General features: G+C 34.5%; 2 protein-coding genes across 2 annotated transcripts in view; both read left to right on the top strand.

Annotated features, from left to right (window-relative positions):
* The first annotated feature begins 762 nt into the window (after positions 1-762).
* LOC143245439 (uncharacterized) lies at positions 763-10,058 on the top strand. Its single transcript, XM_076491804.1, has 3 exons — positions 763-1,814; positions 4,766-4,825; positions 9,694-10,058. Exons 1-3 carry the CDS (start codon positions 1,049-1,051, stop codon positions 9,879-9,881), a joined length of 1,014 nt encoding a protein of 337 aa, XP_076347919.1. The 5' UTR covers positions 763-1,048; the 3' UTR covers positions 9,882-10,058.
* The window catches only part of LOC143245438 (uncharacterized), a 22,024-nt gene continuing 14,878 nt past the window's right edge, over positions 9,941-17,086 (top strand). Inside the window, exon 1 of the mRNA XM_076491803.1 lies at positions 9,941-9,990. The gene's annotated coding sequence lies outside the window, so the exon portion shown is untranslated. The remainder of the gene's footprint in view (positions 9,991-17,086) is intronic.

Genomic DNA, 17,086 nt, shown 5'->3' with positions numbered 1-17,086 from the left:
TTTGAAGGGGTTCCAGACATGTACAGTACATTTTGTTTTATGACGTCTGTCCGCATATTTTTTGAACAGACCTCGTATGATATAGTAGAGTGTTAGAAGCTTCCACGCTATTCTTGTTCTTTTTTCCAGTTCACAGACTTGTTGTTGTGGTTACTGTTAAATATATTACAATACTCAATAATTAATTGTACATACAATTAAACTTCTATTGTTAAAAGACGCTCTGTATTTTCAACATCCTTAACGTTAAACTCAATGTAAATGTTTAAAAAACAAGGTCATGTGACCGTTGGTTTACTGATGTAAACAAGACGTTAAACTCAATGTAAATATTTAAAAAACAAGGTCATGTGACCGTTGGTTTACTGATGTAAACAAGACGTTAAACTCAATGTAAATGTTTAAAAAACAAGGTCATGTGACCGTTGGTTTACTGATGTAAACAAGACGTTAAACTCAATGTAAATATTTAAAAAACAAGGTCATGTGACCGTTGGTTTACTGATGTAAACAAGACGTTAAACTCAATGTAAATGTTTAAAAAACAAAGTCATGTGACCGTTGGTTTACTGATGTAAACAAGACGTTAAACTCAATGTAAATATTTAAAAAACAAGGTCATGTGACCGTTGGTTTACTGATGTAAACAAGATGTACTTACTTTCTGATGTTCATTCTTCTTTCAGACGGAATTATTTCTTGCTTTAATGTAATATTATCAGAGTACTCAACTAGAACTAGTAGAGAAACCACAGAAATAATGAAACACAGTAAAAAACTCAACATCTATAAGGAATGTGTAGTCGACAAGTAAAGTGGTTGTCGTGTGAGATACAGATTTTGCAATAATATAATTGACTATTTACTATTCGTGTCTAATTAATACGTCGAAGGGGTTTACGTGTGGTACATAGGGCTTCCATATTCATATTGATAGATCAGAGAGGCATTTTGTACACACTTCACTTTATAGTATTACTTTACCGAAATGTTTCAGAACTAGCGGTGCTTACACCTCTCTTGTACGTTTCCCCAGACCAAGAGTGAAATGGACATTTACCTAGGAACAAATGAACCATTGAAAACAATGTCACAGAATCCTCGGCGAGAAAGTGTCTCTGAAGTAGATGAGTTTTCTGAGGAATATACCGAATTCCTACCGACAAACTGCTTTGACGTCGCAATGAACAGATTGTCTGCTCCAACTAGTCACGGGAAAAACAGGATTAGCTCCGAGGTTCGAAGTGACCATCCGTCATATTACAGTCATTTCTATCACCGCCACCTATCAAACGAAGGTTCGAGTCCAAGCTTCGGTAGTGAGTTGTCTGATGATAAAATATTTCTCAAGCCCACTTTGTCTCACATTATGAAGTTGGACGACGAAAGTCCAGAATTCGTTTCTTGTTTATATAGAAATAAGATCTCTGACCTGGCTCAACTCTCCATTAAACAAGAAAACATGCACATATGGGCATCTCAGTTTTCTCCTGATGGCGTCACGAGCTCTATGCAAATGTGCATATCAACTCCAGTGACATCACTGGACACAATGACCACGAGATCGGAACGTGATATACAAACGTGCAGCTCTTCCGTGGATCCTTACTGTGCATTTCCTTCCCTTCCACCACATTCACACCAAGGTCGTCCATCGACAGAGAAGTACTCACTACGATCACCCCCACTGCCGTACGAAATTCTTACTCAGAGCTCTGACACTGATGTTCCACCAGTCATAATGAGCACGTGCTTTAACGGACGAAAGAATCCGGACCTTGAAAAGAGACGAGTTCACCACTGTAATTACGGAGGTAAGTTGAGGTTTCAATACCCAGTCTAGTCTTACTAGTATATGTGGTAACTTTGGCTATGAATATAGTTCGTTTACATTTACTTTCTTTTCATGTTCATTTCTATACCTATCTATTTACCAACTTATTTGTCAATGTATAGTTTCAATAGTTTGTTTTCATGTTGATTTGCATATCTGATTACTTACCAACTTATTTGTCAATGTATAGTTTCAATAGTTTGTTTTCATGTTGATTTGCATATCTGATTACTTACCAACTTATTTGTCAATGTATAGTTTCAATAGTTTGTTTTCATGTTGATTTGCATATCTGATTACTTACCAACTTATTTGTCAATGTATAGTTTCAATAGTTTGTTTTCATGTTGATTTGCATATCTGATTACTTACCAACTTATTTGTCAATGTATAGTTTCAATAGTTTGTTTTCATGTTGATTTGCATATCTGATTACTTACCAACTTATTTGTCAATGTATAGTTTCAATAGTTTGTTTTCATGTTGATTTGCATATCTGATTACTTACCAACTTATTTGTCAATGTATAGTTTCAATAGTTTGTTTTCATGCTGATTTGCATATCTGATTACTTACCAACTTATTTGTCAATGTATAGTTTCAATAGTTTGTTTCATGTTGATTTGCATATCTGATTACTTACCAACTTATTTGTCAATGTATAGTTTCAATAGTTTGTTTTCATGCTGATTTGCATATCTGATTACTTACCAACTTATTTGTCAATGTATAGTTTCAATAGTTTGTTTTCATGTTGATTTGTATATCTGATTACTTACCAATTTATTTGTCAATGTATAGTTTCAATAGTTTGTTTTCATGTTGATTTGTATATCTGATTACTTACCAATTTATTTGTCAATGTATAGTTTCAACAGTTTGTTTAAATATTAATTTGTATATCTGATTACTTACCAATTTATTTGTCAATGTATAGTTTCAACAGTTTGTTTAAATATTAATTTGTATATCTATGTATTTACCAATTTATTTGTCAATGTATAGTTTCAACAGTTTGTTTAAATATTAATTTGTATATCTGATTACTTACCAATTTATTTGTCAAGGTATAGTTTCAACAGTTTGTTTAAATATTAATTTGTATATCTGATTACTTACCAACTTATTTGTTAATGTATAGTTTCAACAGTTTGTTTAAATATTAATTTGTATATCTGATTACTTGCCAACTTATTTGTCAATGTATAGTTTCAACAGTTTGTTTAAATATTAATTTGTATATCTATGTATTTACCAGCTTGTTTTCCAGAGCATGGTTTCTACAATACACTCATCAGAATATCTTGTTTAGTTGTACAACCCTTGTCAGTAAGATCTCGTACAGATACACTAACTTATAGAATCGAACAATCTTGTAACAACAGATGACACTGTACAGCGAGACCACCTTGTACCAAGAGAGGACACTGTACAGTCAGACTACCTTGTAACAACAGATGACACTGTACAGCGAGACCACCTTGTACCAACAGAGGACACTGTACAGTCAGACTACCATTCAACAACAACTACATCGTACAGTCTGACTACCTTTTAACAACAACTACATTGTGCAAACAAGCTACCTTGTATAAACAGAGTACACTGAACAGACAGAATACCCTTTACGTTCAGACTATATTGTACAAACAAACTATCATGTACAGTTAGAGTATCTTGTAATGTCAGATTACATTCTATAGTCAGGCTAACCTGTAGAGACAGAATAGATTGTAGTGTCAGACTACCTTGAACTGATTACTGCATTGTACAGACAACCTTGTAACTTCAAACTACATTATATAGTCAGACTACTAGATTAAACTCTACATGTCATCATTTGAATATGCATTTATAGACATTATTTATAGAAATTATTTCACTGTTTTCTAATACTTGATATAGTTACTTGATGATATTATAGTATGTATTTACAGGATGTACCAAGGTGCACACCAAAATAAGCCATCTTTGATATTTTACTGTGTATTTACAGGTTGTACCAAGGTGCACACCAAAATAAGCCATCTTTGATATTTTACTATGTATTTACAGGTTGTTCCAAGGTGCACACCAAAATAAGCCATCTTTGATATTTTACTGTGTATTTACAGGTTGTTCCAAGGTGCACACCAAAATAAGCCATCTTTGATATTTTACTATGTATTTGCAGGTTGTTCCAAGGTGCACACCAAAAGCAGCCATATTTGATATTTTACTGTGTATTTACAGGTTGTTCCAAGTTGCACACCAAAAGCAGCCATCTGATATTTTACTGTGTATTTACAGGTTGTTCCAAGGTGCACACCAAAAGCAGCCATCTTTGATATTTTACTATGTATTTCTAGGTTGTACCAAGGTGCACACCAAAAGCAGCCATCTTTGATATTTTACTATGTATTTCTAGGTTGTACCAAGATGCACACCAAAAGCAGCCATCTTTGATATTTTACTATGTATTTCTAGGTTGTTCCAAGGTGCACACAACCATCTTTGATATTTTACTGTGTATTTTCAGGTTGTTCCAAGGTATATACAAAAAGCAGCCATCTTTGATATTTTACTGTGTATTTTCAGGTTGTTCCAAGGTGTATACAAAAAGCAGCCATCTTTGATATTTTACTGTGTATTTCTGGGTTGTTCCAAGGTATATACAAAAAGCAGCCATCTTTGATATTTTACTGTGTATTTTCAGGTTGTTCCAAGGTATATACAAAAAGCAGCCATCTTTGATATTTTACTATGTATTTCTAGGTTGTTCCAAGGTGCACACCAAAAGCAACCATATTTGATATTTTACTATGTATTTCCAGGTTGTACCAAGGTGCACACCAAAAGCAGCCATCTTTGATATTTTACTATGTATTTCTAGGTTGTTCCAAGGTGCACACCAAAAGCAGCCATCTTTGATATTTTACTGTGTATTTCTAGGTTGTTCCAAGGTATATACAAAAAGCAGCCATCTGAAAGCTCATCAACGTATCCACACAGGTAAATCATCTTCATTAACTCAGTTCAAGTGATAAAGTTATTGTTGTGTAGATCAATGGAAAAGAGCTACTGTAGTCTGTAAAAACACTACTCCAAAAAACTAAAAAACATATTAAACAGTTTACTGACTGTAGTGGTAATTACTGTAAAAACACTACTCCAAAAAACTAAAAAACATATTAAACAGTTTACTGACTGTAGTGGTAATTACTGTAAAAACACAACTCCAAAAAACTAAAAAACATATTAAACAGTTTACTGACTGTAGTGGTAATTACTGTAAAAACACAACTCCAAAAAACTAAAAAACATATTAAACAGTTTACTGACTGTAGTGGTAATTACTGTAAAACACAACTCAAAAAACTAAAAAAACATATTAAACAGTTTACTGACTGTAGTGGTAATTACTGTAAAAACACAACTCAAAAACTAAAAAACATATTAAACAGTTTACTGACTGTAGTGGTAATTACTGTAAAACACAACCCAAAAAACTAAAAAACATATTAAACAGTTTACTGACTGTAGTGGTAATTACTGTAAAACACTACTCAAAAAAACTAAAAAACATATTAAACAGTTTACTGACTGTAGTGGTAATTACTGTAAAAACACAACTCCAAAAAACTAAAAAACATATTGAACAGTTTACTGACTGTAGTGGTAATTACTGTAAAAACACAACTCCAAAAAACTAAAAAACATATTAAACAGTTTACTGACTGTAGTGGTAATTACTGTAAAAACACTACTCCAAAAAACTAAAAAACATATTAAACAGTTTACTGACTGTAGTGGTAATTACTGTAAAAACACTACTCCAAAAAACCAAAAAACACATTAAACAGTTTACTAACTGTAGTGGTAATTACTGTAAAAGTATTACAGATATCATACAAACATTGAAGATATTATACAGACTCAAGTGTCTACCAGTAATGACTTTACAGATATTATACAGCTTCAAGTGTCTACCACTAATGACTTTACAGATATTATACAGCTTCAAGTGTCTACCACTAATGACTTTACAGATATTATACAGCCTCAAGTGTCTACCACTAATGACTTTACAGATATTATACAGCCTCAAGTGTCTACTACTAACTACAGTAAAGGCATTAAAGATATTATACTGTATAACACTGTAACTTGTAATATAATACAAACCTTATATACTGTATAACACTGTAACTTGTAATATAATACAAACCTTATATACTGTATAACACTGTAACTTGTAATATAATACAAACCTTACTTACTGTAGAAACTGTAACTTGTAATATAATACAAACCTTACTTACTGTAGAAACTGTAACTTGTAATATAATACAAACCTTACTTACTGTAGAAACTGTAACTTGTAATATAATACAAACCTTACTTACTGTAGAAACTGTAACTTGTAATATAATACAAACCTTACTTACTGTAGAAACTGTAACATGTAATATAATACAAACCTTACTTACTGTAGAAACTGTAACTTGTAATATAATACAAACCTTACTTACTGTAGAAACTGTAACTTGTAATATAATACAAACCTTACTTACTGTAGAAACTGTAACTTGTAATATAATACAAACCTTACTTACTGTAGAAACTGTAACTTGTACTATAATACAAACCTTACTTACTGTAGAAACTGTAACTTGTAATATAATACAAACCTTACTTACTGTAGAAACTGTAACTTGTAATATAATACAATCCTTACTTACTGTAGAAACTGTAACTTGTAATATAATACAAACCTTACTTACTGTAGAAACTGTAACTTGTAATATAATACAAACCTTACTTACTGTAGAAACTGTAACTTGTAATATAATACAAACCTTACTTACTGTAGAAACTGTAACTTGTAATATAATACAAACCTTACTTACTGTAGAAACTGTAACATGTAATATAATACAAACCTTACTTACTGTAGAAACTGTAACTTGTAATATAATACAAACCTTACTGTAGAAACTGTAACTTGTAATATAATACAAACCTTACAGTAGAAACTGTAAATTGTAATATAATGTAAACCTTACTTACTGTAGAAACTGTAACTTGTAATATAATACAAACCTTACTGTAGAAACTGTAACTTGTAATATAATACAAACCTTACAGTAGAAACTGTAAATTGTAATATAATGTAAACCTTACTTACTGTAGAAACTGTAACTTGTAATATAATACAAACCTTACTGTAGAAACTGTAACTTGTAATATAATACAAACCTTACTGTAGAAACTGTAAATTGTAATATAATGTAAACCTTACTTACTGTAGAAACTGTAACTTGTAATATAATGTAAACCTTACTTACTGTAGAAACTGTAACTTGTAATATAATGTAAACCTTACTTACTGTAGAAACTGTAACTTGTAATATAATGTAAACCTTACTTACTGTAGAAACTGTAACTTGTAATATAATACAAACCTTACTTACTGTAGAAACTGTAACTTGTAATATAATACAAACCTTACTTACTGTAGAAACTGTAACTTGTAATATAATGTAAACCTTACTTACTGTAGAAACTGTAACTTGTAATATAATACAAACCTTACTTACTGTAGAAACTGTAACTTGTAATATAATACAAACCTTACTTACTGTAGAAACTGTAACTTGTAATATAATACAAACCTTACTTACTGTAGAAACTGTAACTTGTAATATAATACAAACCTTACTTACTGTAGAAACTGTAACTTGTAATATAATACAAACCTTACTGTAGAAACTGTAACTTGTAATATAATACAAACCTTACTGTAGAAACTGTAACTTGTAATATAATGTAAACCTTACTGTAGAAACTGTAACTTGTAATATAATATAAACCTTGCTTACTGTAGAAACTGTAACTTGTATTATAATATAAACCTTGCTTACTGTAGAAACTGTAACTTGTAATATAATACAAACCTTACTTACTGTATAACACTAACTTGTAATATAATACAAACCTTACTTACTGTATAACACTAACTTGTAATATAATAGAAACCTTACTTACTGTATAACACTAACTACGAGATGATTTCTGTTTAACAATAAAAACACAATATTTATTTAAAGTAAAACAATAATTTTCATAATTAAATGTTAATAATTTCAGTACTAAGTAAATAACCAGATAAACTATAACTTTATTGGGATTGTATTTATACTCCAATTTGTATTATATTTGTACCTTTAATTTGTATTGTATTTATCAATCTTAAAATGTTCAATAAATAATGCATTCTGGGACACAGTCTGTGGAAGTACATGTACGGCTTTTGTTTTATGACCTATCGGTCTGAAAAAAACAGATGTAAAACACTGCCTGAAGATAGCAGTTTATCTGTTTTAAATTTTGATATAATGAGCTTGAAAATAACAGTTTATGTGTTTAGTCCAACTAATCCGTAAAATATGAGCAAAAAACGTTTATATCTGTTCTTTTGAATATTAAATTGTGTCACTTTACATAATTGAAGATAAATCGCATTTAATAATCGCTATATGGCAATACGGTTCATGGTGAAGAAAATCTCTACAGCCTGGTAATATTTTGGTTTCATATTCTTTCAAAACAGTCATCTACGTATTACGTTGTGTTACTTTGGAACGACATATTTTTGGGAAAAGTAAGAACTTCGTAAATACACTGAGATATACAGCAGTTAAAGCCGCTGGCGTGAAAGTATAATTCGTTTCTAAAAACAGTGAGCCTGTTTTAATAAGGAAAGCTCTTTGAACGATCTCTTATTTTACAATTATTCACTTATCGTTTTCTCAAATGGCTTTCCTTTCCAATTCGGCCATACAATCCGAACTTAGAGCAGGATTTTATGACTGAGTCAGTTTTCTAAAGCGGACGTTATTTTACAACATATGTCGTGCTAACAGCGCTTCTTTTAACAAAAGCCGCCTCCTAACGGTTTACAGAGTAAACATTGGCTTAAAGGTAGTAAATCAAAGCTGGTTGTACCTACCACTACATACAACTGTGAAGCTGTACTGCACGTGTGTAACGAACAAAGTTCAGGCCAAGGTCAGTAGCTTTAACACAATGTGGACGTTTTAGTCAGTAAGTATATTGTATAGCTTTGAAAGTGTCAGTCAACAAGACCTTCACCTGACGTGTGAGTTGGTGATTGGACAACAACGTTATCGGCTTATTGACAGAGTTACTGTTTCAACACGGCACAGAAATACTAAGCAATTTGGAAATAGTAAATATATGACTTGAAGAGAGAAGGTTGATGTTTAAAGTTGTTAATAACATCAGATCAGAAGAACCATTAATGAACTTTAATGTCTGTGGAGTTACTACGTTAAAAGCAGGGTTTCGATATCCGTGGTGTATGTACTCTATGCTTTACTACAAACAAATAAATCAAGTCTGATTGGTCACATAAAACACCAGCTTAAAGGGATGGGTTTCAGATATCGACTTTAAGTGGTCACACATAATGCTGCAATTTTTCTGACCATCTAACTCAAGAGCTAACTTATCTGTAGACGATCGTAATTTCAGGTCAACTGCCCACAACTGCAGGAACAGTCATTCGTGTGACAGTACATATCGATTAGACAAAGAACCTCGCCTTACATTATAATCTGTCTGTGCCTTCTTGCTAGAATATTCATAAACTGCTTATTGCCCTATTGTTATGGACATTCACAAGTTGCTTATTTTGATCATTCGTGAGAAACTGAAACGTAATTTGTTTTAAAACTACTAATTTATTAGTGCATGTTAAATAAGAGGCTTAATGTTTTCCGATGTAGACAAATACGTTGATTAACTTCCTAATGTATGCTACTTGTGATATACATACATGTATTTGTTTTATTCAGGAGAAAAGCCCTATACATGTCACTGGCCGGAGTGTCAGTGGCGATTCGCTCGGTCGGACGAACTTACTCGCCACTACAGGAAACACACTGGAGCCAAGCCGTTCAAGTGCAATGTGTGTGAACGATCTTTCGCTCGGTCGGACCACTTAGCTCTACACATGAAGCGACATCTACCGAAAGTAAAATGAACTGTAGCTGGATTCATTGAAGAATTCAACTATGCAAGCATGGGATGCCAGAAACATGTGAACTGAACTGTGAAAGACTAAGACACAGAAATTAGCGTAGTGTTTACAGGTACTTTTATGGTTTATCGTACAAGAGATAAAATAAACTGGCTCTTGTGTCTACCGTTTAAACCGTAACACATCGCAATACGTTTAATGATTTTAAGACACCTTCCAGTCATAGCGTGATGATAACACAGGATAAACCATTCCCAGAATTACAGCTTTTAATACTGTCCTATCTTCTAGTCACAATGTGATGATAACACAAGATAAACCATTCCCAGAATTACAGTTGTTAATACTGTCCTATCTTCTAGTCACAATGTGATGACAACACAAGATAAACCATTCCCAAAATTACAGTTGTTAATACTGTCCTATCTTCTAGTCACAATGTGATAATAACACAAGATAAACCATTCCCAGAATTACAGTTGTTAATACTGTCCTATCTTCTAGTCACAATGTGATGATAACACAAGATAAACCATTCCCAGAATTACAGTTGTTAATACTCTCCTATCTTCTAGTCACAATGTGATGATAACACAAGACAAACCATTCCCTGAATTACAGTTGTTAATACTGTCCTATCTTTTGTCACAATGTGATAATAACACAAGATAAACCATTCCCAGAATTACAGTTGTTAATACTGTCCTATCTTCTAGTCACAATGTGATGACAACACAAGATAAACCATTCACAGAATTACAGTTGTTAATACTGTCCTATCTTCTAGTTGCAATGTGATGATAACACAAGATAAACCATTCCCAGAATTACAGTTGTTTATACTGTCCTATCTTCTAGTCACAATGTGATGATAACACAAGATAAACCATTCCCAGAATTACAGTTGTTAATACTCTCCTATCTTCTAGTCATATTATGTTTAAATGAATGCAAACTTCAAAGCTATTAATTGAGTGAAAAACACCTTTAACTAGAAGTACAATTTAACAACTGTAACTTGTATTGTACTAACACTTACACCACAGAGTTAGAAACATATCTGTTTCATAAACACACTGATTCATGGTATTGTACTAACACTGAAGTCTTTCACCATGTTTTATTTTATATAAAACTAATGCTGTTTCTTCCAGTACCAAAATCAAAGTTATCCAATGTTTGAGAAACACGGACATGTTGTTGTCATTTATATAAGTTTATTTCAGTTATACACACAATTCCAATAACATTTTTTTGCAATTTTCTTTTCCATTTTCCATGTTTGTATATAATGCCTAACATGTAATGAAAGTTGAAGTATCTTTAACTGGTGTAGCAAGACGTGTATCTTGTTCTTTTTAAATTGATTCTAGAGAACATTCGAAGGACATATTTTCAGTGGATTAGATTCTCATAATGTATATAAAAAAATCCACTAACATCTATATCCTTTGTTTTAGTTTACATGTTCACACATTTGATCTCCCACTTTGTTAATAAACAAACCTTTTAAAACATCCCACTTTTTAATCTCTCTTTCTACAGTAACACACCACACCATACTCCTTCCTTCTACAGTAACACACCACACTATAATCCCTCCACACCACAATATACTCCTTCCTTCTACAGCAACACACCACACTCCTTCCTTCTACAGTAACACACCACACTATAATCCCTCCACACCACAATATACTCTTTCCTTCAACAGTAACACACCACACTATAATCCCTCCACACCACAATATACTCTTTCCTTCTACAGTAACACACCACAATATAATCATTCCTTCTACAGTAACACACCACACTATAATCCCTCCACACCACAATATACTCTTTCCTTCTACAGTAACACACCACAATATACTCTTTCCTTCTACAGTAACACACCACAATATACTCTTTCCTTCTACAGTAACACACCACAATATACTCTTTCCTTCTACAGTAACACACCACAATATACTCTTTCCTTCTACAGTAACACACCACAATATACTCCTTCCTTCTACAGTAACACACCACAATATACTCCTTCCTTCTACAGTAACACACCACAATATACTCTTTCCTTCTACAGTAACACACCACAATATACTCTTTCCTTCTACAGTAACACACCACTCTATAATCCCTCTTTCTACAGAAACACACCACACTATAATCATTCCTTCTACAGTAACACACCACACTATAATCATTCCTTCCACAGTAACATACCACACTATAATCATTCCTTCTAGAGTAACACACCACACTATAATCATTCCTTCTAGAGTAACACACCACAATATACCCTTTCCTTCTACAGTAACACACCACAATATACCCTTTCCTTCTACAGTAACACACCACAATATACTCTTTCCTTCTACAGTAACATACCACACTATAATCATTCCTTCTACAGTAACATACCACACTATAATCATTCCTTCTAGAGTAACACACCACTCTATAGTCCATCCTTCTACAGAACCACACCACACTATAATCATTCTTTCTATAGTAACAAGCCATACTATAATCATTCCTTCTACAGTAACACACCACACTATAATCCCTCCACACCACAATATACTCTTTCCTTCTACAGTAAGACACCACAATATAATCATTCCTTCTACAGTAACACACCACAATATACTCTTTCCTTCTACAGTAACACACCACAATATACTCTTTCCTTCTACAGTAACACACCACAATATACTCTTTCCTTCTACAGTAACACACCACAATATACTCCTTCCTTCTACAGTAACACACCACAATATACTCCTTCCTTCTACAGTAACACACCACAATATACTCCTTCCTTCTACAGTAACACACCACAATATACTCCTTCCTTCTACAGTAACACACCACAATATACTCTTTCCTTCTACAGTAACACACCACTCTATAATCCCTATTTCTACAGTAACACACCACACCATAATCCCTCCTTCTACAGAAACACACCACACTATAGTCATTCCTTCTATAGTAACAAGCCATACTATAATCATTCCTTCTACAGCAACACACCACACTATAATCATTCCTTCCACAGTAACATACCACACTATAATCATTCCTTCTAGAGTAACACACCACAATATACTCTTTCCTTCTACAGTAACACACCACTCTATAGTCCCTCCTTCTACAGAACCACACCACACTATAATCATTCCTTCTATAGTAACAAGCCATACTATAATCATTCCTTCTACAGTAACACACCACACTATAATCATTCCTTCTACAGTAACACACCACACTATAATCATTCCTTCTACAGTAACACACCACACTATAATCATTCCTTCTACAGTAACACACCACACTATAATCATTCCTTCTACAGTAACACACTACACTATAATCCCTCCACACCATAATATGCTCCTTCCTTCTACAGTAACACACCACACTATACTCCTTCCTTCTACAGTAACACACCACAATATACTCTTTCCTTCTACAGTAACACACCACAATATACTCTTTCCTTCTACAGTAACACACCACAATATACTCCTTCCTTCTACAGTAACACACCACAATATACTCCTTCCTTCTACAGTAACACACCACAATATACTCTTTCCTTCTACAGTAACACACCACTCTGTAATCCCTCTTTCTACAGTAACACACCACACCATAATCCCTCCTTCTACAGAAACACACCACACTATAATCATTCCTTCTATAGTAACAAGCCATACTATAATCATTCCTTCTACAGTAACACACCACACTATAATCATTCCTTCTATAGTAACAAGCCATACTATAATCATTCCTTCTACAGTAACACACCACACTATAATCCCTCCTTCTACAGTAACACACCACACTATAATCCCTCCTTCTACAGTAACACACCACACTATAGTCATTCCTTCTAATAGTAACAAGCCATACTATAATCATTCCTTCTACAGTAACACACCACACTATAGTCATTCCTTCTATAGTAACAAGCCATACTATAATCATTCCTTCTACAGTAACACACCACAATATACCCTTTCCTTCTACAGTAACACACCACAATATACCCTTTCCTTCTACAGTAACACACCACTCTATAATCCCTCCTTCTACAGTAACACACCACACCATAATCCCTCCTTCTACAGTAACACACCACACTATAATCATTCCTTCTACAGTAACACACCACACTATAATCATTCCTTCTACAGTAACACACCACACTATAATCCCTCCTTCTACAGTAACACACCACACTATAATCATTCCTTCTACAGTAACACACTACACTATAATCCCTCCACACCACAATATGCTCCTTCCTTCTACAGTAACACACCACACCATACTCCTTTCTTCTACAGTAACACACCACACTAAAATCCCTCCACACCACAATATACTCCTTCCTTCTACAGTAACACACCACAATATACTCTTTCCTTCTACAGTAACATACCACTCTATAATCCCTCCTTATACAGTAACACACCACTCTATAATCCCTCCTTCTTCAGAACCACACCACACCATAATCCCTCCTTCTTCAGAAACACACCACACCATAATCCCTCCTTCTACAGAACCACACCACACCATAATCCCTCCTTCTACAGAACCACACCACACCATAATCCCTCCTTCTACAGTAACACACCACACTATAATCCCTCCTTCTACAGTAACACACCACACTATAGTCATTCCTTCTATAGTAACATACCACTCTATAATCCCTCCTTATACAGTAACACACCACTCTATAATTCCTCCTTATACAGTAACACACCACTCTATAATCCCTCCTTATACAGTAACACACCACTCTATAATCCCTCCTTCTTCAGAACCACACCACACCATAATCCCTCCTTCTTCAGAAACACACCATACCATAATCCCTCCTTCTACAGAACCACACCACACCATAATCCCTCCTTCTTCAGAACCACACCACACCATAATCCCTCCTTCTACAGAACCACACCACACCATAATCCCTCCTTCTACAGAACCACACCACACTATAATAATTCCTTCTACAGTAACACACCACACTATAATAATTCCTTCTACAGTAACACACCACACTATAATCCCTCCTTCTACAGTAACACACCACACTATAATCCCTCCTTCTACAGTGACACACCACACCATAATAATTCCTTCTACAGTAACACACCACACTATAATAATTCCTTCTACAGTAACACACCACACTATAATCCCTCCTTCTACAGTGACACACCACACCATAATCCTCTCCTTCTACAGAACCACACCACACTATAATAATTCTTTTCTACAGTAACACACCACACTATAATCCTCCCTTCTACAGTGACACTACACTATAATCTTTCCACACCACAATATGTTCCTTCCTTCTACAGTAACACACCACACTATAATAATTCCTTCTACAGTAACACACCACACTATAATCCCTCCACACCACACTATACTCCTTCCTTCTACAGTAACACACCACACTATAATCCCTCCTTCTACAGTAACACACCACACTATAATCCCTCCTTCTACAGTAACACACCACACTATTATCCCTCCTTCTCCAGTAACACACCACACTATACTCCTTCCTTCTACAGTAACACACCACACTATAATCCCTCCACACCACACTATAATCCCTCCATCTACAGTAACACACCACACTATAATCTCTCCTTCTACCGTAACAAACCACACTATAGTCATTGCTTCTACAGTAACACACCACACTATAATCCCTCCTTCTACAGTAACACACCACACTATACTCCTTCCTTCTCCAGTAACACACCACACTATAATCCCTCCACACCACACTATAATCCCTCCATCTACAGTAACACACCACACTATACTCCTTCCTTCTACAGTAACACACCACACTATACTCCTTCCTTCTACAGTAACACACCACACTATAATCCCTCCTTCTACAGTGACACACCACACTATAATCCCTCCTTCTACAGTGACACACCACACTATAATCCCTCCTTCTACACTAACACACCACACTATAATCTCTCCTTCTACCGTAACACACCACACTATAATCCCTCCTTCTACACTAACACACCACACTATAATCATTGCTTCTACAGTAACACACCACACTATAGTCATTGCTTCTACAGTAACAAGCCATACTATAATCCCTCCTTCTACAGTAACACACCACACTATAATACCTCCTTCTACAGTAACACACCACACTATAATCCCTCCTTCTACAGTAACACACCACACTATAATCCCTCCTTGTACAGTAACACACCACAATATACTCTTTCCTTCTATAGTAACAAGCCATACTATAATCATTCCTTCTACAGTAACACACCACACTATAGTCATTCCTTCTATAGTAACAAGCCATACTATAATCATTCCTTCTACAGTAACACACCACAATATACCCTTTCCTTCTACAGTAACACACCACAATATACCCTTTCCTTCTACAGTAACACACCACAATATACCCTTTCCTTCTACAGTAACACACCACTCTATAATCCCTCCTTCTACAGTAACACACCACACCATAATCCCTCCTTCTACAGTAACACACCACACTATAATCATTCCTTCTACAGTAACACACCACACTATAATCCCTCCTTCTACAGTAACACACCACACTATAATCATTCCTTCTACAGTAACACACTACACTATAATCCCTCCACACCACAATATGCTCCTTCCTTCTACAGTAACACACCACACTATAATCCCTCCACACCACATTATACTCCTTCCTTCTACAGTAACACACCACACCATAATCCCTCCTTCTACAGAACCACACCACACCATAATCCCTCCTTCTACAGAACCACACCACACTATAATAATTCCTTCTACAGTAACACACCACACTATAATAATTCCTTCTACAGTAACACACCACACTATAATCCCTCCTTCTACAGTGACACACCACACCATAATCCCTCCTTCTACAGAACCACACCACACTATAATAATTCCTTCTACAGTAACACACCACACTATAATCCCTCCTTCTACAGTGACACTACACTATAATCTCTCCACACCACAATATGTTCCTTCCTTCTACAGTAACACACCACACTATAATAATTCCTTCTACAGTAACACACCACACTATACTCCTTCCTTCTACAGTAACACACCACACTATAATCCCTCCACACCACACTATACTC

The sequence above is a fragment of the Tachypleus tridentatus genome, chromosome 2 (assembly GCF_004210375.1).
Source record: "Tachypleus tridentatus isolate NWPU-2018 chromosome 2, ASM421037v1, whole genome shotgun sequence".
NCBI classification, from domain to species: Eukaryota; Metazoa; Arthropoda; class Merostomata; order Xiphosura; family Limulidae; genus Tachypleus; species Tachypleus tridentatus.
The sequence above is the reverse complement of the archived record's forward strand: the minus strand, read 5'-3'. Positions and strand labels throughout refer to the sequence as shown.

Coding starts and splice junctions, on each gene's coding strand:
- LOC143245439 (XM_076491804.1), top strand. CDS start 1,049: ATGGACATTTACCTAGGAACAAATGAACCATTGAAAACAATGTCACAG. Junction 1,815..4,765: donor TCACCACTGTAATTACGGAG/GTAAGTTGAGGT, acceptor GTGTATTTCTAG/GTTGTTCCAAGGTATATACA. Junction 4,826..9,693: donor TCATCAACGTATCCACACAG/GTAAATCATCTT, acceptor TGTTTTATTCAG/GAGAAAAGCCCTATACATGT.